This window comes from Xenopus laevis, chromosome 5L (genome assembly GCF_017654675.1).
Source record: "Xenopus laevis strain J_2021 chromosome 5L, Xenopus_laevis_v10.1, whole genome shotgun sequence".
Classification (NCBI taxonomy): Eukaryota; Metazoa; Chordata; class Amphibia; order Anura; family Pipidae; genus Xenopus; species Xenopus laevis.
In genome coordinates this window covers 126,831,662-126,857,762 of record NC_054379.1, presented here as the reverse complement: position 1 = coordinate 126,857,762, position 26,101 = coordinate 126,831,662, and the positions used below count along the sequence as shown (strand labels likewise).

Here is a 26,101-nt window from a genome sequence, read left to right as displayed (position 1 = left end):
ACTAAATTGGTTAGAGGGATGAAAGACTTTCAATTATGGGGTTGGGGTTGTTTTCGCTGGAAAAAAGGCGCTTGCGAGGGGACATGATTACACTTTACAAGTACATTAGAGGACATTATAGACAAATAGCAGGGGACCTTTTTACCCATAAAGTGGATCACCGTACCAGAGGCCACCCCTTTAGACTAGAAGAAAAGAACTTTCATTTGAAGCAACGTAGGGGGTTCTTCACAGTCAGGACAGTGAGGTTGTGGGATGCACTGCCGGGTGATGTTGTGATGCTGATTCAGTTAATTCCTTTAAGAATGGCTTGGATGATTTTTTAGACAGACATAATATCAAAGGCTATTGTGATACTAAACTCTATAGTTAGTATAGATATGGGTATATAGAATTTATGTGAAAGAAGGGAGGTGTGTGTGTATGGATGCTGGGTTTTCATTTGGAGGGGTTGAACTTGATGGACTTTCTCTTTTTTCAACCCAATTTAGCTATGTAACTAACTATGTAACTATTTAACTTTTCTAGGTCTTACAAATGGTTCCATGCCAGGACTCTACTAAGAGGTGATTTTCCTGAATGGGCACTTCATATGTCAGTTTGCAGTAGGAAAATAAGGACGCATGGCTCTCGTATAACAACAGCTGCTGAGTTGTTACAGTTGGAATAGGAACTAAGATGCACTTCTGTGTGCTCAGTGGAGTTGAGTGATTTACTTCAGGATACAAAATACGATATCACAATATGAACAAAGAGGTATGTGCCCAATATGTCTGCATGGAGGGCTCTGCTCTGTATTGAGTGGACTATATTGAATTTTCGGCGCACGTGTACAATATCCACCAGGGCGACGTCATCAGGCCGCGCTGCATCCGGCGATTGAGGTAAGGTAGGGGAGGAGCGGAAGGTTGGCCAGTCTGTTGGCGAGCGTAGTAGGTGACAGGCAGAAGAAGGGATCTGTGTATGGACACTTTGGCCGGACCCTTATCTGAACTGATTGCCGAAGCAAATCTTCCGCCCTCTTTCGATGCGGTAGAAAGGCTTATACGGCCTAGCGCGGGACTTCCGCTCTGACGCTTGCTCTTTAAGGCGGAAGTACCCGCTAGTTTTTATGGGGGAACAGACTGCCGATTTTAAATGATCCCGTCTTCTTTAGCCTAAATATCCGCTTACATTATCATTTCGAGCAACCTCGAAAAGTGCCTGCTAAATTCCCATTCGCTCTTGAACTACAATTCCCAGCGTCCTTCAGTACATTTGTATAGTTAAAGTTCCTCTTCACATTTGTCTAATAGAAGAAAATGCAATTGCTGTTTCTAATGTAATAACTGATATTAAAGTCAGTATCCCTGTCAGGTAGCTTTCTATTCATTGCACTGCAGGTTGTATCAGTGTAGCTGAAGTGGAGGGGACCTGACACCTGTTACATTCACGAAGCAGAAAGTAATGAGCAAATCCAGTATATGCCACAGTTCAGCCACCAGCTGTTGGTCTGGAGGTTTTGCTTCAGTGGTTTCTCTATAATGAATTGAGGGATTAGAAGGAGCACTGTAGCATATCATGTATTTATTATTCAAAATATTGTTTTTAAGAGGGAGGCAGAAACAGTTAATCTCATAAATGTTACAATTCTGTAAGCCTTACACTTTAAAGCGGACCTGTCACCCAGACATAAAAATCTGTATAATAAAAATCCTTTTCAAATTAAACATGAACTCTAAATTATTTTTTTATTAAAGCATTCATAGCTGTTGAAAACTCATTTAAAAATCTCAGCTGTCAATCAAATATTGCCTGTCCCTTCTCTATGCCTTAAGTATAGAGGCGGAGCAGACAATTACTTTCACTTTCCATTCAGCACTTCCTAGATGTCACTGCTCTCCGCACATTCCTCCTCTCACTTAACCATTTAATTGTGCAGCCAGTTCATGAGGATGGACATCAGGTCCCCCATTCTGGTGCACAAACAAGATTCTGAGATGATACAAGGCTTGTCTTAAAAACCGTGTCCACAAAATGGCTGCTGCCTGCTTGCTATAATTATAAATTCCCAGAGTGAAGGAAACAAGATTCAAATAATTTATATAGTGTAATTAATGTTTATTTTGCTTGACTAACGTGATGAAATAGGATTTGGAATACATAATTCAGGTGACAGGTCCCCTTTAATGTAGCCTCAAGCAAAGTATGGAGTTCACAGTCCTTTGGTGTATGTTCTGATGTGGTCAGTGGGGGGTCTGTTGAGCTGCAGCTAAGGCATAATGTGATGGGGCAGAATCTCCAATAGCTGTCAAGAAAAGAAAGGGAAGGAGTATGTCTGTCTGGTGTGGGCATAATATCATCTAAGAAGATCCTAGCTGTTATCTCTTAAACTCCACCCATGGGAGCCACTCTACTTAATTGTAATGTGTTGTATTCCAGTGCTTTGGTGCTAATATATATATATACACACATATACACCTCTATGGAAGATTATCTAGCTCTTCTGAGTGAGTTGAATTGAATCTCTTAACACATATGCACTGTAACCCACTATACAATAAAATCTGAGCAGTTTTGCTTCCAGCAATTGAGGACAGGTGTGGGTGTTCAGCCATTGGGCAAAGGCTGCAGCCGGAGAGTGTGTGGGGTGTCAACAAGAGGCAGAAACAAGCGTGGGCTCCCTCTCATTTTATTTGCTAGGCTATCTGTTCATTGATGCTCTCGGGGTAGACTGCAGCTGTAGGGAAGTTGTTTAGTAAATGTCCAGGGGCTGTCCAATCCATGTCCATTCATTAATACAACTGTCCCATCTTTGTTCAGTGCCTTTGTATTTGGTGATATATCTGCCCCAATGGCCTACAGTCCCTGGCCATTAGTTCATAAAATTGCCCCTGTAGCTGCAGTGCTTGGCCATTAATTAATGCTACCAAAGGTTCATGTTGCCACCTATACTAAAAAATAATATTCCGGTCTGGTTGTAAAGTGAGGCCATGAGGGGGCAAGACTTTGGTATCAAGGGGGCAGATCAGGTGAGAATTTGGTGGGTAGGAAAGTATAACATATGGGAGAGATAGAGAGTGAGCTGGTAATGGGAATTAGTGTGAAGAATTATAGGATTCAAAATTTACCAGTAAGTATATTGCATGTAAATTAATATTTTCAGCCCCATCGACTATTTTACCAGATACCCAGAAGAACATGTACATATAATAACATATTGGTGTCTCAAACATTCAGCTACAGTTCCAAGAATAACAAGCAAATGCGTATTTACCCCAAATCTCTCCCTTACTGACCTCTAAGCTCAGCATTAATTTCTCTAGGAGAGCAAATTGCCATTTTCCCAAATACATTCCCTTATAAAGGTACAGTATATAGGTCTTTATTATCAAAATGTGTTCCATACCAGTGTACATTTCCACATAAAATGATGTTCTTAATTCAGTAAACAAACTGCTCGCATTAAATTGAGTAAAATTGCTGGGTTTTTTGTTTTTTTTTACAAATTTAAATTATTTATGATCATGTAACGTGCAATGAAACAAATGCGGAAGCATAATCTGAATGCAACATTATTTTTTATGTTTCAGATAACACTGAATGTGATCAATCTGGAGCCTACGCTTTTTAAAAAATAGACAATTTCAAAATGCAGAGAAGACAAAGAGGAATAAATGCTGGGCTTGTGCTTTTGTTTGCCCAACTTTATCAATTTGGGATTCATAATATCCCACCTGTAACTTTGGCAGCACTTGGGTTAAATATTTATCTCTTCTTAAACCCTTTGAAGCCATTATTGAAAGTTTGCATTAGTGTACGTGAAGGTTATTATGGCAGGGATTGGCAGCGTTTCCTTCTCTCTCCATTCCACCACGCAGACGATTGGCACTTGTACTTCAACATGGTATCCTTGTTATGGAAAGGAGCAAAACTTGAGCGCAGGCTAGGCACGGGACTTTTTGCTTCGATTATCCTTGTATTTTCTCAGTTGATTGGAGTGGTCTATGTCATTTTGGAATATGTCCTGGCAGAATTCACAGGCGATCCCTCCTTTAAGATGCAGTGTGCAGTGGGATTCTCAGGTATGCCTACCCTCTAGACCAGTGATCCCCAACCAGTAGCTCGTGAGCAACATTTTGCTCTCCAACCCCTTGAATGTTGCTCCCAGTGGCCTCAAAGCAGGAGATTATTTTTGAATTCCAGGCTTGGAGGCAAGTTTTGGTTGTATAAAAACCAGGTGCACTGCCCAACAGAGCCTTAGTGTATGTTGACAATCCTCATAGGCGCTACCATACAGCCAATCACAGCACTTATTTGGCACCCCAAGAACATTTTTCATGCTTGTGTTGCTCTCCAACTCCTTTTACTTCTGAATGTTGCTCACGGGTTAAAAAGGTTGGGGATCCCTGCTCTAGACTGTCATATTGCTAAGATCTCTATTTTTGGCCTGTGTGATTCTACTGTTGCTGTGAAATACATGTATACAACTTCTACACTACAGATATTAAAGGTAGAGACCACTAATAAGGAATATGTCAAATTAAATAAACAATGACACAAAATACAAACATTTTAATTGGTTCTTTTATTTCCTGATTTTATGCAGAGGATTTACTACCAGGGAACAGTAATAGTCAAGAACGGTTTCAGAAAGCTCTACCAGAAAATGCAATACAGACCTCATCATGAATAGGTCATGCTATTTAGAAATTTAACACAATAGAGAGCACACATTTAGAATGTTTAAACCTTCATTCTGTTATAGACTCATCTTAAACTGAAGGTTTGCCTGTTGGCCTAATTATTGGAGCATGAATGCGCCAACGCTTCCTTAACACTTTTTAAAATGACTCGCACCCGCCACTTCCCTAAGTGGTTTCTGACACATTCTCCTGTACCTGAGCTTGAATCACAGAGTAGCACAGCAGGATTCACAGCTACTATGTCTGTTTCCTCATATCTGGTGCTGTCGCTTCTCCGCATTGATCACTGATTGAAAGGAGCATGTGTACTGAAAGCTACTCTTGTTCAAAACAGACTATTAACGCTTATAATTTAGTAGTGTGGACTAGGTCTAACGTCTTGCAAAATTTAACAGCTGTCAAGGGGGTCACAGCAAAATGCAGGATCACCCTCCCCATTGGCTGTGAATCCCATAATATTACCTTTGAATCGACTTTGATATCTAATTACCTGAAACGCCTTTTCTGCTACTCTACATGGTGTTGATGGTCTGGGTTCCTGTTAAAGAAATCTAGCCAATCAGGTTGCTGGCAAAATATGTGCTTACAATGCTTAGGGAAAACATGATGTTCTGAGGTTAAGTCAGAGGTGCCTAAGTAGATTCTGAAGATAAAGACAAATGTTTTGTCTCAAGGACTCACCACATGTATGAGGAGGCCCAGGTGCACCACAATTAGCCTTCAGCTTAAGGGTGCTGAAACCACCGTATGTATATAGAGAGGGCATTCAATGAGCAGTCCTCCAGGCAGCCTATAATTAAGTGTTGTGATAACATGAAACGCATAAGGCTGTTCATGCTTCCTGTACTTCAATAAATCCACTTGATATTTTACAAGTCTGCCTGGAGGACTTCTCATTGAGTGCCTGCTCTACATCAATATAGCAGATTCTGAAGGTAGTTGAACAACCCCAGTATGTAATGTCATACGTCCCCAATAGCAGTGAATTTGTTCTCTAGAGCAGAATAGTCACTATGAAGTGGAACATTTAGAAGTAAAATCCTTTGATTGTAATTATACCTACATGAGAAGAGACTTTGACTGAATTTTGATAAATATACATGCCCAGTTGTCAAATTCTTGAAAGACTGTATCTCGTATCCAACTATTTCAGCCATGTTATTTACTTCTCATGGTTTCTATGTTTCCTTTTAGGTGTATTATTTGCTTTAAAAGTACTCAACAACCATTATCACCCAGGAGGTTCTTCTAATGTGTTTGGCATCCTGATACCTAATAAATATGCTTGCTGGGCCGAGCTGGTAGCAATTCACTTACTTTCCCCAGGGTAAGTTCTCAATAATATTGTTGTAATAAATGTCAATGTCTTTATGTGATGAAAGTTGGTTCTGTTAGCGTTATACTTATCCACATCTTGTCCTTGTCTTTAGCATCAAAACTAAAAAATTTATGTGGCATAAAATATAGCGAGGCCAGAAAGATGTTAATGATGCCAGCAGGCAGTTATATTTTTTAATATGTATGTAGAGAGTGGTTTGCTTTCATAGCTTAGTGACATCTGGATTTGTAGTTTTTTTGTCCTGCACAGCTGGATATTAATTTTAAGTATAATTTTGTATCTGCATCAGTCCAAGATTTAGCAACGGTCTTAAAATTTTACTGTGTATCCTGTACTGTAAAAAACAATTTTAGAACTCATAACCTGAAATTATTGTTTTCTTTTTTATTTATCTAAGTCTTATGGAAGTTCTGTATTACTGGTCTGTAGTACTGAGGAAATGTAACATACATGTTTTAGGCAAGCACTGTTCCCCTGTAGATCTAGGCAGTATGAGAAGGAGCTCTTAACCTCTTGAGAGCAGCACCCTTTACAAGTATAAGGGCACATTGACAGCAGTCCAGTAATCTATGTGCTAGAAAATCAGAAACGTGCTTTCATTTGCCTTATTTGATCCAAACTAATTGCTGGCTGTTGGTTAAAGGAACACCAAAAAATGAAAGTGTTTTAAAGTAATGAAAATATCATGTACAGGTAAAACTGATCTGTTTGCTTCAGAAACACTACTATAGTTCATATGAACAAGCTGCTGTGTAGCAATGGTGGCAATTGAAAAAAGTCTATATGGCACAGATTAAAGGAAAACTTTACCCCCAAAATGAATATTTAAGCAAAATGAATATTTTAAGTCACATATTAATACATTACCAAAATGTTATATATATTTAAGTAAATATTGCCCTTTTACATCTCTTGCCTTGAGCCACCATTTTGTGATGGTCTCTGTGCTGCCTCAGAGATCACCTGACCAGAAATACTACAACTCTAACTGTAACAGGAAGTAGTGTGAAAGCAAAAGACAGAACTCTGTCTGTTAATTGGCTCATGTGAGCTAACATGCATGGATTATTTGTGTGCACTGTAAATTGTGGGATCCCAAGGGGCAGACATTATTTTTTAAAATGGCAATTTTTCTATTTAAGATTACCCAATGGTACATACTACTTAAAAAGTATATTATTATGAAAATGGTTTACTTACAAGAAGCAGGGTTTTACATCTGAGCTGTTTTATGCAATATATTTTTATAGAGACCTACATTGTTTGGGGGTATAGTTTTTCTTTAAGGTCAGGTCATATGCTCAGATTCGGGGAGATTAGTCGCCCGGTTACAAATCTCCTTTTCTTCGGGGCGACTAATCTCTCCGAAATGCCTCCCGCCGGCTAGAACACCAGAGGGATGGTACTTGGAGCGTGCCCGTGAGGCAACTTCGTGCAACTTCAGAAAACTAAGCGATCCGAGTGCCATCCCGCCGACGATTTACATTCTAGCCGGTGGGAGGCAGTTCAGGGAGATTAGTCGGCCTGAAGAAGAGGAGATTTGTTGCCGGGCGACTTATCTCCCTGAATCTGAGCGTGTGCCCTGACCCTTAATAGTAGATAACCCCATTATGTTCTACAGAGCTTATCTGCTGTGTAACCTGATCTTTTCTCCTTTAAATGGCTGCCCCCATTGCTACATAGCAGCAAATGTATATAACAATAGTAGTGTTTCTGAAGCAACACAGCAGTTTTACCAGTGCAGGAAAACACTGCATTATATTTGTATTACTTTAAAACACTTTTATTTTTTGATGTTACTGTTCCTTTAATGCTCTGGTGCCCTATTGTAGGTGGGAGCAAACATACTGTAAATAGCTTGAACTGCAAAGAGGGCTGTAATGGTTTGACATAGTAGGAAACATGTATCACTAAAACTGGAACCACTGTTCTGCCATTGGTAATTACAGGTATGGTATAAATTATCCAGAAACACGTTATTCAGAAAGATCTGAATTATGGAAAGGCCACCTCCCATAGACTCAATTTTATGCAAATAATCCAAAGTTTAAAAAATGATTTCCTTTTTCTCTGTAATAATAAACCAGTCCCTTGTACTTGATCCAAACTAAGATATAATTAATCCTTATTGGAAGCAAAACCAGCCTATTGGGTTTATTTAATGTTTATATGATTTTCTAGTAGACTTAAGGTATGAAGATCCATATTACGGAAAGATCAGTTATCCAAAAAACCCTAGGTCCTTAGCATTATGAATAACAGGTCCCATGCCAGTACTCTTGTGGCCCTTTTTGGTGCAGTCTTGGTGGAACAAATGAAGAAGTCTTTGATTTTACACAGATTGTTTTCACTGTGCTAGTGTGCTTAGTGCTACAATGTTTTTTCACAAGTCCTGGCAAACCTGAGAGGAGGCTATATTTGTTGCTTATCTGTAAACTTATATCCCTTTTTAATCATCACTATCAAGTTTCTGACTCTCCCTTCCAGCAATCAGATCACAGTGGTCCATAATTTCTAAGATCATCCACAAACCAAATTCTCAACTGAACAAAATCTTGACCCTAATTTGGTTATTCGATCAAGCTAATTTCCAAAAACGTATATCACCTAAAACATCTTTTTTTTTTTTTTTTAACAGATGTTTTTATTTATTTTCACAAAATAAACAAACACAATTAAAATAAAATAAACAAGTAAACTGTTGGAGCTTTGGAGGAGCAAAAGGAGAGAAAGTAGAGAAGAGAGTCGCCATAAACCGTAAAGGTTAACATTATTAGGTAACGCGCAAAGGAACTAAAACATCTTTTGTTGCCATTGGTAGTCTAGTGCTTTAAGTCAAAACTTTAATGGGGTCCAGAGTAGTGGTTTGGGGTAGAGTCCTGCAGCGGGTCGGGTTACCCACAAAAAACTGCGGTACAGGTAGAAGTTTCGGGAGCGGGTATAGACGTGGGGCGGTGGTTCTCCAGGTTTGCGGGTGTTCTCAATAGTGAGTTTTACTCCTTTTTTTCTGATCACGCCTACTTCCAATGATGTCACTTCCGGTTTACAATGACAGCACTTCCTGTTTACTCATTTTTTTCTGATCACGCCAACTTCTAATGATGTCACTTCCTGGTTTACAATGACAGCACTTCCTGTTTCTTGATTTCAACGGGTCTCGGATAAGGTACTTGTACTTGTACTGGTCAGATAGCTGGTCCAAGTGGGTAAGTATGCGGGTTGCGGGTCGAGTTCGGGTCTAACAAATTGATTCCGCACAGGGGGCCCAGCCTGAAAGCCCTTTGGATCTGCTGGATATTTTTGGAACTATGTCTACATCATGGATACAGCAGTTTCTAAATAATTTACTTTGCAAGTTAAAAGGTTCTCTGACCAAATATTGGACCTCAAAGTGAGGCCTAAACTGTTTTTAAGAGTTCAGATTTGGTTCAGGTAGCTGGATTGGCTGTAATTTCTGCAGAAGTGCTGGGAATTAGCTAAACCCTGGAAAGAATCCTGGAAATGACTTCAATGAATGGATAAACAAGATGAAGCAGGAGCAGGGGGTTTCTTAAATATTGCATGTGATAGATATGGAAACAGAAAAGAGCCGATGATTGAAATGTTAAAGAAGGATTTTGGCCTTTTGGCTTCCATTTAATGCTCACTGCCTTAGAGAGATAGTCTTTTCTTTTTCCAACTCAGAAGAATTCAAGAGAGATTTATTTTACATGTGTTGGGTGAATAAACTGAAACTAAACCATCAATCTCACTTAGTGTAAATGACCCAAGAACAAACATTGCCACAGGCAGCAACAGTGGAATGGAGTATTTTTCCATTGGAAGAACATGCTTTATCTGTTTCAAATGAAGGAGGGGTTCAAATATTTATCTATTGCCTAAACATATATTCTGATGTGAAATATTCATGGATCTATAAATCTATAAAACAGCTTGTTTTTGTTTCCATGGAGAGATTTCACTGTTGAATATTTCCAAATCAGGAGCAGATAACTTTGCTGGCATCAGTAACATCATTAGTACGTATATTTGTTTTAGTACAACCTGTTTACTGTTTAAATGCAGTTTAGTGCAAAAGTGGCCGTGTGTCAGTGTGTTTTCAGCATGAACTGCAGTTTTTTCTTGTTGCTTTTTTTTTGGTTTAAGCATTTGTCAGCCATCCCACCTCTCCAAGGGGTAAATTTACTAAAGTGCTACCACTTTTGGCCACTTCGACGATTTACTAACAGGCACAGGCAACAATTCGCTTGCGAAGGAGATAGACGCTAGCTCTGATTCGCACTCTAACGTCAGGCGACTTTTCGCTTTGGTGAATGGATGTTACTCTGCAAATTCACTAATATGCAGATTTTACTGAACATTGCCTCTTTCACCAGACTTGCCTTTGCCAGCTCAGACCAGGCGAAGTGCATTGGAGTACATAGAACATCCTCAATCTTCAGTTACTTACATCATAATTTTTGAGTGACTTTTCAGTTTTTCAGGGTGATAGGCTTCAAAAGGCATAACATTTTTTTTCGGGTACCCGGTTTCCCCCCTACATTATCTAAAATATGGAACATTATTTTAAAGTGGGCATTAAAACAACTGTATTGGCTTTATTTATGTTCCCTGGACATGTGTAGTTATCAGTGGAAATGTAATGTATTAGCTGCCACATGTAACATACAGACCTCCATTCAAGTTTAAATTTCCCGCTCTATGCAAAATAGCCTGAGTGAAGTCCTCTAATGAAGTTGCGCTAGGCAGACTTGAACGCTAGCGCTTCTTCGCTTTGATTTGCTCGCATTGCTCAAGTAACGCTAGCAAAAATTCGCCAGCGTCCGACACCCTGGACGAAACTTCGCATTTTAGTAAATTAGCGTTGTCTGAGCGAATTTTCGCCTGGCGAAGTGTTGTGATGGCAGTGAAGCAAATTTTCGCTGCTTAGTAAATTTACATCCAAGATGTGGGTGTCTTTGGCCTTTTGCTTATTTTGTGGATTTTCCTATGTTCTGAGCTGCAGTTTAGCTTACTTTCATAAGCAGATGGCTTATGAATAGGTGACTGCTGCAATTGCTTTTTACCTGTGCATAAGTATATTTGCATCATTACAGAGGGTGCAGTAGCCCCATTATACAGTGAGTTGTTGTGTGATGGAAGGGAAGTGCTTTGGCTGTCACAAATGAAAATACAGAGTCATACTTCCCTTCCTTGTAAGATTTTAATGGAAGTCTGGGCACTGTCTGTCACTTTGCAAGTTTATAGGGAAGCAGAAAGGAGCTGCATTCACAAATGAAGCAAATATTATCCAGTGCATCAACATTTTGGGAAGGAGGGTTGTATAATATAGGTATGGGATCTGCTGTCCAGAAACACATTATCTAGAAAGTCCCCAATAGACTCCATTTTATACAAATACTCAAAAATAAATGATTTCCATTTTCTCAGCAATAATAAAACAGTAGCTTGTACTTGATCCAAACAAATATATAAGTAATCGTTTGTGAAAGCAAAACCATATTGGAGTTATTTAATGTCTACATGATTTCCTAGTAAACTTAAGCTATGAAGATCCAACCAAATTATGGAAATACCTGTTATCTGGAAAAACTCCAGGTCCCACTCATTCTGGATAGCAGGTCCCATGTCTGTATTGTCATTAATCAGTTGCCCCCTTTACCAAAAATGATGTTGCATATTTCAGTTGTGTTTTCTGACAGTTTTATGGATTTATTGTAATGCTACCTAGTTTTTAAAGGTGACATAGAAATGGTACAAATTTGTTATTGTCGTTGGAAAATGTAACTGCAAATGTTGTCTGTGCACAAAGAATTCTTCTCTATTCTGTCAGACGCCAAATAATGCATTGATATGTGTCCTGAACATTTTCATTGTGGTGAAAATCTGGAGACATTTTTGAGGGGAAAGTGTTTGTAAAAATGAAGCATCTCATGAAAATGGATTTATGAGTGAGCAGACAAGTAGGGTGCTAGATCTGAACAAGTCAGAGTAAGAACATAGAATGATAGTGACCACTAAAAACAAAACAGTAGTAACTCTTAGTGCTTAACTTTTGCCAGAAATAGCCAACGAAAGGTTCCCAATAAAATTTTAAAACAGATTCCCTTTTTCTCTGTAGTAATAGTAGTAGTAACAGTACCTTATACTTGATAGCAACTAAGATATCATTAATTCTTATTGGAGGGAAATGCTGTTTGGTTTATTTAATGTTTAAATAATTTTCTAGTTGTAGATCTACTAAATATAAATGGCTAAATTACGGATAGATCTCTTATCAGTGAAAACCCGGGTCCCAAGCATTCTGGGTAACAGGTCCCATATCTGTATAGGCACCCACTTACAAGCATATTATTTATATAACTTCCCCTTTACGTGTGCAAATCCATTATCTCTTTCCTGGCTCTGACTTTGCTTCTGGTTCGTTGGGCACAGGTCTCTACTGGATTTCAGCAGTCTCTCCTGTCCTTCTGCTACTGCTCTGCCCTTCTAGCCTTGCTTTACTCTATCTCTACCTACTTAATTTATAGTGATTACCCCTGTTTAAATAACTACTGCAAACCTCAGCTTACAAGTCTTTCCAGACAGCTTAGTTTGTACCCTCTATTTTGCATTTAGTTTTATAGATCAATAGCAGGTCAGATCAGAAGCCCCTTAAAGGTTGTCCCCAGAAGTTCTGTTACCTTATAAAGATTTTGGCTGCCTATTTCCCAGCCTGCTAGAGCCATTACCAGGCCATACACATTATGTGCTCATCAGCACTCGAACATAGCAATCCACTGCCTACAGATTATGTTAAATGCACCAAAACCAAGGAGAGGACTAATTATTATTATCAGTAAATTGTGGCACTAAAAGGGGATAAAAGGCATGGATCTTTAAGATTTCTGAAACACTTATCAGCAATAGTAAGCCATGAAAATATAAAGTAAACCTAACGCTTAACTGTGAAAAAAAGTGTCTGTATGTATCTAAAAAAATTGTGTATTAGTGAACCTTAATTAACATGCTTCAGACTATATTTTTATTTGTTGTTATTTAAATAATCCCTAGCATTTTACTTGTAAATGTGTACAGATTGGTGTAAATTTGGAGTTTGAAAAATTGATTTTGTAACAATGTCCTGCATCCTAACAAAGCACAGAGACATGCAAGTTCTATGCACCTTCTCATAGTCTCTTTCCTTTTTTAGGACCTCTTTTGTTGGACATCTCTCTGGTATCTTAGTTGGACTGCTCTACACCCAAGGGCCTCTTAAGAATATCCTGACAGGTAAGAATCTATATTTAGTTCACCTTTAGTTCAGTAATAATTGCTGTTCAATCTGGTGCTCGTCCTGTATTCAGCCTCCCAAACTTGTGCTGGTAACGCTTGTGTTTTGAGGCAGTTGGAAGTGGATGTGCCTGGTGCACATGTTTGGTTTAGATCTGGGCACATGCATGATATCACCAAAAGGAAGGGATCAAGAGTTTAAGTTGCAAATAGTTACTGTAGATTATTGTAAGAATGTGCTTGTGTGGTCCCTAATGTTACCTGCTTTGTCTGTTTTACAGCTTCTTTCTCAAATGGCCCTTCTTCAGCTGGAAGAAACTTCAATTATTCTGGTAGGTATTGTTTGATTAGAAATGCTGTTACTTGGTTCTAAATGCACCCAGATGGTTTGCAAAAAAATGTGTTTACTGCACAATACAAGAGAGTGTTTCAAACACTTGGACAATGAGGGACACTTAACCCTTTAACTTGGTAGAAAAGATCAGCAGTAGGACTGAGCGACCTTTGGTTTCTCACTCTGCACAATCTTTTCATCTATACATTGTGGGGGACATTTACAAATGCCACATACACAAGTGCTAGAGCTCTAAGTGGCTAAGCATTGTGCCTTTTATGGATTATTTACCCAGCACTTGCATCTAAGGCATTGTTGTTCTCTTTAGCTCCCTGCACCGATCGGCTTTCCCTAACTTGGGCATCTGACTTACTGATGCTCTCAACTTAGGAAGTGGAATGGGGGATGTAAACCCTAACTTTGAAAGTAGTCACCTATCTGCATATGAATTTATTATGGGGTATCTTTATATTGGACCATGTCATAACTATTTCACATATGCTCACCAATTCATTTTCATGGGAACCCTAACTAAGCATTCAGCTCAGATTTCAAACCTTTTGATCCATGCAAACAGCAACAAGCTGCTAAAAAGGAAACAATTACCTGGCTAATATTTTTTATATCACACAGTAACATAGTAAGTTAGGTTGAAAAAAAGACACGTCCATCTGCCTAACTACTAGTTGATCCAGAGGAAGGCAAAAAAAACTCCATCTGAAGCCTCTCCAATTTGCCTCAGAGGGGATAAAAAATTACTTGTCAAAATCAACTTGTACTATGAGCGATCTCCCATAACTCTGTATTTCCTCATTTGCTAAAAAGCAATCCAACCCCTTCTTAAAGCTATCTAATGTATCAGCCTGTACAACTGTTTCAGGGAGAGAATTTCACATCTTCACAGCTCTCACTGTAAAAAACCCCTTCCGAATATTTAGGCGGAACCTGTTTTCTTCTTATCTGCGCATAGTGTCTTCATTCATAAGTAGGCAACTTGTGAATATAACATTAACCACGAGCCTTTATTTTTGTTCTAGGGCACTCTGGGTACGCAGATTATCAGTACCAGCAGCACCAGTCTCCAAGGAGCTATGACTTTTACACAGGAGGGCTTAATGAAGATGAACAGTTGCAACAAGCCATAAGGGAAAGTCTCAATGAAAGAGGTGAGATATTTATGGCTCCTGAGATATTAATGAGTTTAGCTGAATGATTAATATTGTGTTGAAGAGTAAGGGTGTTGAGCGCATAGGATTTACACTAAGATCTTATAGCTATACCTTCATAATGAACCAACAGATAAAGTACACCCTATTGCAAAATATAAGAGTTACATAACCATAAAAAAACACAAGGCCGAAGATTTGCATCTGTTATTTGGAGATAGAAAAAAAGACCCCAAATGAATATTATACTCTGCAACCAGGCATGACCTATGCAGAGGATCACAAGGAAAATGACAATTACAATGTGATTGATTGAAACCATTTTCCGAAGTAGCCTGAAGTTGCCTCACGAGGAAACTTCGCGCAACTTTGGAAAACGAAGCACTCCGAGTGCCATCCCACTGCCGATTTACATTCTAGCTGGCGGGAAGGCAGGGAAAGGCAGTTCGGGAGATTAGTTGCCCTGAAGAAGAGGAGATTTGTCGCCGGGCGACTAATCTCCCCGAATCTGACCGTGTGTCTCTGCCCTAATAGTCTTCTGGACACTCGTTCTACTGTCAGAAGCTATTTCAGAGAAGGAGCAGCAGAGAGTGACACTGTAGGTGGCTTCTCTGTAGGAGCACTCAGGCCTCACCAAATTTACAAGCACATTTCACATTATTTGAGATGTACTGGTACAGGTTTTTAGAGAGAGGTGAATGTCCCTCATTTATCAGCATTCAAATTATATAACAGATATACTCTATGATGGCAGCCTGCTGTGAAGGAGCCTATTTTATATAAATGTTACCCTTTTTTTTTTTTGTAAAAGTGGTTGGTAACAGTTAAGTCCCTGTCTCGCCAAATACTGGAACTTAATGAAGTGAAAAGCTTTCCTTTGTTAAGCCAGCAGTAACCCAGCAGAAACGGTTGGCAAATGTGCTGCTCAGCAATTCAGTTCAATGTGAGAAGACTTAACAAGTCTTATATGAATTTATAAAGCCTGCTCACAGCATCAGTTCTTACTTTTATTGGCTGAAATTCAACTTAGACCCAATCACAGGGAAAGGATAGCAGCTTCCTTTGATTTTGGTGCCCTACTTCTAGAAGCAGGTGTGGTCTTGTCTCATTAGTTCCACCTAGGAGTGCAACAGTCCCTTCCCTAGTGATGCTTTCAATATAAGGTCCCTATTAAACACAGAATTGAGTCAAATTCATCAAGAACCGAGTACATGAGGATTGTAGCAGTGTATCCAGAGGAATTTCACAGAGACATGAACATACAAACATTCAGATTGCACTGTTATTCAAATCCTTGACCCCAGTCCTTAGATAACACAGTATTTAAGATGTTCTTATGTGTTTCTCTGCAACAGAAGTATTTTGAGAGCCATACTGTAGTTTTATGCACTAAGTGAGGTCACAGACTGGCAGAATAGGAGGCATGACTGATTGTTAGGCAATACTTCCACCAAATCAGTGCTGGTAAAATGTATCATAAACATTAGTCTGCCATAGCCAAAATCATCCACTGTAGCTCTAATAAAGCTCTGTCATTAATAGGTTTCCATATTTCCTATTGTTTGCCAGTTGGCCATTCCTGCAGTGTCAAAGTGAGTTAAAGTTGAAAATTTCATTTGAATTTGAACGACTGACAAAATTACCTAATGTTTATCTTGTCATTTTTTTATGTTTATTTATTATTATTATTTTAAATAAATGAGGAAAAAGTCTACCTGTTTGAAGTTGTATCAGAATGAAACATTCCTTTAAAAGTAAAGTTTCATAAACAGTTAAAGTTTGAAAAAACCCAGCAATGCCTGCAAATATTTTTTTACTCCCAGATTTCTAAGTGGGTGCCTCGATATCTTACACATTAAATTCAAGTAATATTTTATCCATTTTTTTTATAATCAAAACGGTTTAAAAAGAAAATAAGTATGCTTTTTTTAATTTGGCCTAGATTTATGATTTATTACAATTTCAGGTCTATGCAAGCTCAACTCCAATCTCCAGGCTTGTTTGGATACCTTGCTTACTCCATAAACTATAGTGCCCTTATTTTTTTGGGGGGGTTGTTTTTTTTTTTAGTTAAGCCATGGTCACAGTGACCTAATAATTTCCTCCATTTTCCCAATTTCTTCTTTTTTTCAATCTCTGTTGATCAGGGGAATAGAGCTGTAATGGCTAGAACTTATTTTATCTTTTGTTTTCTGAGATGCATGCGCCTAAGTACTGGCTAAAAGAGATGTAAGGAAAGTGAATAGGGAGCGGTACTGGTGGTAGTAGATAGGAAGTGATTGCTATGTTGTTGGCATAGAGTTGGAAAGGAAAGCTCTGAATTACGGGAAGGCCGTCTCCCATAGACTTTAATTTTACCCCAATAATCTAAAATTCCTTTTTCTCTGTAATAATAAAACAGTAACTAGTACTTGATGCAAGCTAAGATATAATTAATCCTTATTGGAAGCAAAACAAGACCATTGGGTTTATTTAAGGTTTACATGATTTTCTAGTAGACTTTGAGGTGGGCGATATAGGGCCCTATGATCGGATCACAATGTAGTCCATACGGGCGGTCAGATCGCGGGACCGCATCAATGGACAGATGCGGGATTACGATCTGGCGGGATTTTTTACTCTGCCCAATCGAGAGCCCAGATATCGATAGGGGAAGCCCGTCAGAAGGCCCACACGCTGGCCAATAAGCTGCCGACTTGGTCTGTCGGCTTTAACTATCTCCCATTTGCAATGGGGAGTGAATATCAGCCATGCCTTAGAGATTTCTTGGAGTAAACTTATGGATGATCTTACTTGGAATCTAAATACTGCTTCTATTACTAAAAATGAAACTCAACGACTATACTTTTTGTGTAAGCTGAGAAAAGCTAGCCTTTCTTCCCAGATTCTTACGTCTTTTTATCGTGGCACTATTGAGAGTGTTTTATGCTGCAATATTACAGTTTGGTCTGGAAACGGTAACTTTAAGGAACAGAAGTCCTTGCAGAGGATAATTAGGATAATAAGTCCTCTTCTGCCTATTTCTCCACTCTATAAGAAGCAGGTTATACAACGAGCAAATAGCATAGAGGGAGACGTTTTTCATCCATCCAACATACTGTTTTCTTTATTACCATCGGGTAGAAGGTTCCCTTGTATCAGGTCTGTAACAGCTAGATAGTAGAAAAGTTTTTTTCCTCAAGCAATAATTATCCTGAACTTATTATTATGATTAGAAATCTTCTTTTTATAGATGATAAGGGGGGTCAGATCTAAATTAAAAACTTTAAAGCAATGAAGTAGTAGGTTATATGTGAAGTAAATATGCACCTTATAGGGGAGTATTAAAATTAGTGTGTGGATAACATGTAGTAGTAATTGTTTTTACACAAACATGCACATGTCACTTTAGGTTATTTTGTGTATAATATAGAGGATATGAGTGGTAAGGGCACTAAATCGGGAGATGTTTAAAGGAAAACTATACCACCCGAACAATGTAGTGCTAAATAAAAATATATTGAGTAAGACAGCTCATATGTAAAACCCTGCTTGATGTAAATAAACCATTTTCATAATAATATACTTTTTTTTTTTTTTTAGTAGTATGTGCCATTGGGTATTTATAAATAGAAAATTGCCATTTTAAGGATTATGGCCGCCCCCTGGGATAGTACGATTCACAGTGGACACAAACAAACCATGCATGTTAGGTCACATGAGCCAATTAACAGACAGAGTTCTGTCCTTTGCTTCCACACTTCTTCCTGTTACAGTTAGAGTTTCAGTATTTCTGGTCAGCTGATCTCTGAGGCAGCACACAGACCATCACAAAATGGTGGTTCAAGGCAAGAGATGTAAAAGGGCAATATTTACTTAAATATATATTCCAGTTTGATAAGATTCTTTAATATGTCACTTAATATGATATAAACTGTCTGTTGCTTAAGTATTTATTTTGGGGGTATAGTTTTCATTGAAGAATATATTGAAGGTAGCTCTATTTTTGTACAAATTATATAGGTACAAGATATTTTTGGATCACTAATAAATATGCATGGATTATGAATGAAGTCAAAGTTACTGACAGAAATATGAACATACACTGGTGTATAGTTTTTTTTTAAGTGGACCTGTCACCCAGACATATAAAGCTGTATTATAAAAGTACTTTTCAAATTAATTTATTCTTTATTTTATAAAAGCGTTCATAGCTGTTGAAAACGCCTTTAAAAATGTCAGTTGTCAATCAAATATTGCCTGCCCCTCCTCTATGCCGGGGTAAGCAATTTCCATTCAGCACTTACTAGATGTCGCTGCTCTCCACACATTCCCCCAGTTCTCTTCACCATTTAATTGTGTAGCCAGGACATGGGGATGGACATCAGGTCCCTCATTCTGGTGCACAAACAAGATTCTACAAGGCTTGTCTTAATAACAGTGTCCATAAAATGGCTCCTGCCTGCTTGCTATAATTATGAATTCCCAGACTGATGGAAACAAGATTCAAATAATTTATACAGAGTAATTAAAGTTCATTTTGTTTGACTAACATAATAAAAATAAGATTTGGAATCATTTTTTTGGGTGACGGGTCCCCTTTAATCCTCTGTAGTTTTTCTTTGACCCCCTTGGGATTTAAAAAAAAAAAGTATGAAGTTAGGAACTGTTTGATTTTAAAACCTGCAATTATTGGGTAGTATTGTCATGTATTTTATTGTAAGCATTATTATTCTGTTGAGGAGTTCTGGTGGAACGTCATTTCAATACACTGTAACAAAGTTATGGTTTGTATTGACAATAAAGTATCCTTGATGATCCAAATTACAGAAAGATCCCTTATCCAGAGCAGCATTCTGGATAAAAGGTCCCATACCTATATATGGTTGACCGCTGACATTTTTACAAATGTTTAAAAAACAAACAATATACGTTTTATGTAAGTTTAATTTGAGTTTGTATTTTACAGCATTTTATGGTGACAGGTCCCGTTTAATAAAAAAATGCTCATTATCTATGTTATGTTAACGAATAACAAAGCTCATCTATCCTCCTTACGTTTCTCAGAAACAGGAGCATGCACACAGTCTGTAATCATGTTTAGACGCTATCATAAGCTTCCAGTGTTTGGCTGCTTTCATTGGCTGCTATTATATCAAGATTTAGTGCTCCCCAACATGATTACATGCATTTCAGAGCCTCTGACTATGCCACACTGGTTAATGGCTGATTTTAGCATCCTGTGCTGGCAAGCTTCACAACTTAAGAAAATAAAGGCCATTTCAGTGAAAGCGTGTTTTGTCTTAATTCCAATAACAACATTTTTTTTCCATCCAACTTGCGAAATGTTGTGGAGGCAATATTAAATGCATCTCTTTGCTGAACTTCAGTAACACCCAGAAGAAATATTGTAATTCCTGGAAATTCAAGCAGCGGTCTCTGTCCTCAGTATACGTGTGTGTATGTCTAAATATATATGTGTATAAAAGAAAGCCCTGCTATATAGTTTGTGCTGTGTCTGCTTGCCTATGGTTTCATGTTTTTGTTTATTTAAAGAGAGTTCATCCTCCTGTTTAATGTTTTTCTGGCATGTTTTAAATCAGGTTATATTTTATTATTATTTATTTATTTTTATTATATATTTTAAAGATTCATTTAAGTATGAAACTGATTTGATTTATACAGCTTGAAAAACGTCTGCTTGTTTTGTACCGGTATTGTATGGGCAGCATTTTCTGTGGGTTCTTTTGCAGATTAGCAGATGTACAGCATTTTGCTTGTATTGGGACAGTTACTTGAAACACTGCATGTTTATGGCCAGACTATATATAAACTGCATTGTCACAAAATAGGTGTCCTCAAATGATGTTCCAGGCCTTCATTTGGACTTCCATGCTTTCTAGAGTGAACTACTATGTAATGCAGACCCCCTACACCATGGGCAGGGAGATGGAGGACAACTGATCAGTGACTTTAAACAAAATGGAGAAGGCAATGTACTTTAGAAACAAACAAAATTAGAGGTAACCGCACACCTTACATCAGGGCTGATCCTATCAAATGTGGGGCCCAATTGGGACCATGTTGGCGGGGCCCTAGACAAAGTGTTGCTGGCTACTGACACACCAAGTATTTAGGAAAATAAGGGCATACAGGCACAAAATAGAAAGGAAAGGGGCAGACAAGGTAAGAGAGTTAGAGGGATGAAATAGGGGCTCATAATAGGGGCACACAGGGTAAGAGAGAGAGGGAGGAAATTGGAGAGTGGACTGGGCCAATTAGTTTGGGGCAGGCTGGGCCGATTCAGCTTGGGAGCAGGCTTGGTTGGATTGGGGGCAGGCAGGGCCTATCAAGGTTGGAGGAAAGCTGGGCCTATGAGAGTTGGGGGCAGGCTAGACCTATGGAGTTGGGGGATAGGCTGGCTTATCAGAGTTGGGGGTGGGCTGGACCTATGGATTTGGGGATGGGCTGGACTCTCAAAGTTGGGGGCATGCCAGGCAGTATCATGTGCTGAGGGAAATATTATCTGTGGTGCGGGGCCCCCAGAGGTGCGGGGCCCTATTGGGCCCAATTGGTCCAATAGGCCTAAGGCCGGCCCTGCCTTACATACCCTGGTGTCTTCCCTTGATGCCCAGTGATAGAGGAATCGGCCACCTCACGTACAAGATGAGAAGAGATTTCACTGGCACACAAGTGTTGGTTCAGCTTGACAATGCTTGACAAAGGGGAGTTTCCCCCGAAACGTTGTACATTGCATTAATAAAGCTGTAAGGTTTTGCCCTGCTGAACCAACGCTTGTGTGCCAGTGAAATCTTTTCTCATAATGTACATTTAGAGGCAGATTTATCAAAATGTGAGTTTAGAGCTTAATAAATAGAAACTCGCCCATGTTCTGTTCATTCCTATGGGATTTTTAGTACAGTATTTATCAAATGGTAAGTTCTAACTTTCACTCATTGATAAATAAAATTCTAAAAATCCCATAGGAATTAATAGAACGTGGTTGAGTTTTCATTTATTAAGCTCTAAACTCACATTTTGATAGATCAGATCCTTAGAGGTCAATTTATAGCGGCTTTGGGACTGTAATGGCTTTTCCCAAACTGCTGGAATACATTATGGGCGTCATTTATTAACACTGGGCAAATTAGCCCACGGGCAGTAACCAACGGCAACCAATCAGATTGCTCCATTTATTGTGCTACTTGCAGCTGGCTTTAAAAAGCTAATCTCTGATTGGTTGCTATGGGTAACTGCCCATGGCCAAATTTGCCCAGTGTTAATAATTGAGCCCCAATGTGTCTATGGGGCCAAATCTACATGGGTAGATTTAAGATGCCCATTCATCCCCTTCAGACGTTTATCTGCCTGTGTATGGGCCCCACTGATAGGCCTGACTTATATCTGACCCAGAATCTGCCATTATATCAATTGGAAGCCATGTCGGAAAAGAACCACATCTCCAGTTGATGCCGCCTTTGTCCAACGGTTCTCTGAAGGCTCCAGCGGATGATGCCTACAAACGGACCAGCCCAATTGGAGCCAGCATGTGGGTGGCCAAATCAGGCCCAGATCCATCAGTTTGGAGATGACAACAGATCAGTGGATCTGACTGTGTGTGACCACCTACACCTCCTGCAGACACAAAATAAAATCAGGAGTGCTCCATGCAAAAAAGAAATATATGGTTATCGTGCCTTTGTGCCCTTATACTCAGGCAGACATTCATGGAAAATCCACAAAGGACCAGACCAACAGTGGCAGATGTTTAGGCAGGGGGTGTAATAGTTAGACTACCTCTGCAGTTTAAAAAAAAATGAGCATTCCACTTGAAAATACACTGATGGGTAGCGGGATGGCATGAAACATAAATACAACACTTCTTTTCCTCTGTTTTTCTCATCATTTCCTTAACAAACATAGCAACGTTTATGGGCCTAAGAATGGTTTAACAGCTAGTTTTTCCTCTTATATTGTGTGGTTTAGGTGTGGGCATTGGCAACCTCCACACTGTTATTAAAACTGGTTTACTGAATAGCATCTCTATATGCCATATACTAAGGTGCCTGTCTACAAACTTCTAGTTATTATCACAATAATGGCAACCCTGTGGCATAAACCAATACAGCTACATAATACATTCTCCCCTCAGAGATAAGCGCACCAGACATATAAGTAAATAGAGGAAAATAATGACTTCTTCACTCCCTTACCACGTCATTTAATGGGGTCGTTCATCAATGGTCATTTAATGGGGTACTTGCTGTACAGCTGAAACTATATTGGTACAAAATGGCACTATATTTAGCAAAAGGACAAAATTCCATTTGTTATGACCATTAAATGGAAGCTTTTTATCCCATCTGTTTCCTTTGATCCTACTGTAAGTTTAACAACCAGGAGAGGAAGGACAGACTGTATGTCAGACCCTATATTTGTTTTTCATGTAATGTTGTTTGATCAAGTATCTACACAATGCAGCCCTCCTGTTGGGGCAGAATAATCTTCATCTGGGTTTTATCATTCGGTACCAGCTGGAAAACTCCAAAGTAAATAACTGTGTTTTATGTATAAAAATGCATAGTTAGAATTGCTGCTCTTTTTCTTAGAATATTACCATTTTTTTCCTAAAATATGGGGATTAAGTGGCTTAGATTCGGAGTTGAAGATCTCACCGACCTTAGCATAAGGAAGGCAGAGTTTAAATGTGTTGGGACAGTGGGAACTGGATTTCTGGAGTTTTGTTTCTTGGTCTGTCATTTGTAAATGTGTTTAGAAAGGTGTTAGAAAGGACAGAAACAGAAGAGGCTTTAGCTGTCAATCGATATTTTGCTTTGTCTTTGGAGGTAACACAGAAAGTGCTGGATGCTGCATAGTGAACCTTGGCCCAAACCATTCAGTACAGCAGCTTCTATAGTTCCCATCTGCTTCAGCATAAGCTGCATTCTGCTTACTAAGAGGAAAGCTCTGCTGAATGGCATTTATCCTCGTTTTTTTTAGCCTTCAGTGAATGACTTTGGTGCCACCCGCTGGACATATAGGCATATTTATACAAAAATGTGTATTTTATGTATTGTTTAACATGAATGGCATTTTTATAAGATGCTCTTTGTTCTCCTTATTTGAGAATAGCGCCATGTATCACATTTCTAATGGATTATATACCTCAAAAGATCCCCCAAGAGCATGTAGTTCCCAAGAACCACTTGCTTTAGAAAGCACTTGTTCTTGCAAATCCAAAATGGGTAAAGACTTCTTTCTATTCCAAACCACCAACCTGCACAGCTTTCCTAAATTTTATCATTTAAAAATATTGCAAATTTATCTGGCACAGTTTCTTACATACAAATAATAAAACACCCTAAATATGAACACTGGAGGTTTACTGAACTATGTGACGCACAATATGAATATAGTTACCAAAGTATGTGGCATAATTGGACCCAAAATGAAAATAGTGCATAAGAATTTTGTTGCATGGCAATTACACGCTTGGTGGGCAAAGCGATCAGTTTGTGCCCACACAGTATTCCTACACCAGGGCATGCCGCAGTCTTGTTCTGATATTGGTTTTTGGGCAACAGCCATTTTGTGTCTCTCAGGCAACATTTTGGGATTTATTCAACCATGTACCAAGCAAGATTATTTGCTCCTTGTGACAATATGATGCAGCTGTTGGTCTTTCTATAAACTTGACAGACCAACAGCAGATCAACAAGAATTCACTACTTAAAGTTTCCTTGTAATAAGGTATGGATACAAAATCAATAAAACCCATACATTTCCTGAGTAAGTGTGAGACTCACACAAACAAAAAAACAACTAGAGCAAAGGGCTTAGTCCCCAGGTGATAATCAGCCAATCAATACCAATTCTATACAAACACATATATATCCAGGATTCGGTTCAGGATTTGGCCTTTTTCAGCAGGATTTGGCCAAATCATTCTGCCAGGCCGAACCGAATCCGGTGGGAGAAGGAATTTGCATGACTTTTTGTCACAAAACAAAGAAGTAAAAATGTTTTCCCCTTCCCACTCCTAATTTGCATATGCAAATTAGGATTCGGTTCGGTATTCGGAGGTTCGGCTGAATCCAAAATTGTGGATTCGGTGCATGAGTGAGTGCTGGATTTTCTCTCCATAATAAACATATATATATAGAATTTTTTTAGGGCAACTTCCATTGTATTCTACATGAACTCACCAGCTTCAAGATGCACATTTTTACATTCAGGGTTAAGTTTCCAAACCTCTAATTGGAATTTGGAATTTTAGCACAAAAAAACTTGCGATAAATTGCATTAAAGACTTAAAAACGGCCTTGTAGTGTGTTGCTTTTGCTGCTTCCTTTTGCTAATTTTCTCAGATTTAGAGAGTATAATACAAAAACGACTAAATGTTTAATTTTGAAGGATGATTTGTTCTTTGTAAATCAATTCTCATTTGTTTCTTTGCTTATAGATGGGAATAGAAGGCCTCAACAGAATGCTCCTCGGTCATCAGCAGAACAACCGTCTGTAGAAGAAATTAGGAGGCGACGGCTGAACAGATTCTAAAGACTAAACAGCCCTACAAATGCCATTGCACTCTCTGGTTTTATAGCCCTTACTGGCAAACAATTCCAACCAGCAACTTTTTTTATGAATTCATGTTTTCTATCTTTAGGCAAAAGCCTGTGGCTTCGCACATGAACACACATCACTGCTCTAATACACAGCTCCAAATAACATCTGATTTCATATACACTTCTACTCCTGTGCCACAGTTATGGAGGGTCAGCCATAATATACATCATTTGTTTAAGAGCTCTGTCTTTCTGGTTTCCATGTTGGAAGCTAAACCTGCTAGAATGATTTAGAGCAAGGATCCATTAATTTTATGGAAATTGTAGTGTAACTGGTTGTTTGCTTGCTTGACCTTCTGAATGAGAGGAGCCATATGCTGTTAGCTTGGATCTCACAAATGCAATACAGATACCTGGGTAATCCTTTTTATTGGACACTTTCTATTTAAAAATGCCATATCCTGTATAATATATATAGTCATGCTATTTTCAAAGTTGCCATTTCAGTTTAATGTATTCATTTTAAAATGTTTGCTGCATTAACAACATTTGTTAATACATTTTTTGTGATAAAATATAGTCTTTTTTTTTTTTTTATACTGAATTTGATGGAGCGCATACAGGAGTTCACATGTGCCCAGACTGACTACCAAGCACATTTCCTTCTTTTACTTTTTATGAAAATTCCAAAGGGGGCAAATATTGGTTTACGATGTGTGTGTATGATTCACACAACTGATTTTAAAAGCCACAAACGCCAA

The 26,101-nt window shown here is 38.7% G+C and overlaps 1 protein-coding gene across 5 annotated transcripts; it reads left to right on the top strand.

Annotated features, from left to right (window-relative positions):
* The first annotated feature begins 536 nt into the window (after positions 1-536).
* On the top strand, positions 537-25,915 carry rhbdd1.L (rhomboid domain containing 1 L homeolog). 5 transcript variants are annotated; one of them, XM_018262003.2, is made up of 8 exons: positions 537-756; positions 3,573-4,064; positions 5,880-6,012; positions 13,217-13,296; positions 13,578-13,628; positions 14,668-14,796; positions 16,339-16,388; positions 25,238-25,915. In XM_018262003.2, exons 2-8 carry the CDS (start codon positions 3,632-3,634, stop codon positions 25,295-25,297), a joined length of 936 nt encoding a protein of 311 aa, XP_018117492.1. In that variant the 5' UTR covers positions 537-756; positions 3,573-3,631; the 3' UTR covers positions 25,298-25,915.
* The last annotated feature ends 186 nt before the right edge of the window (positions 25,916-26,101 follow it).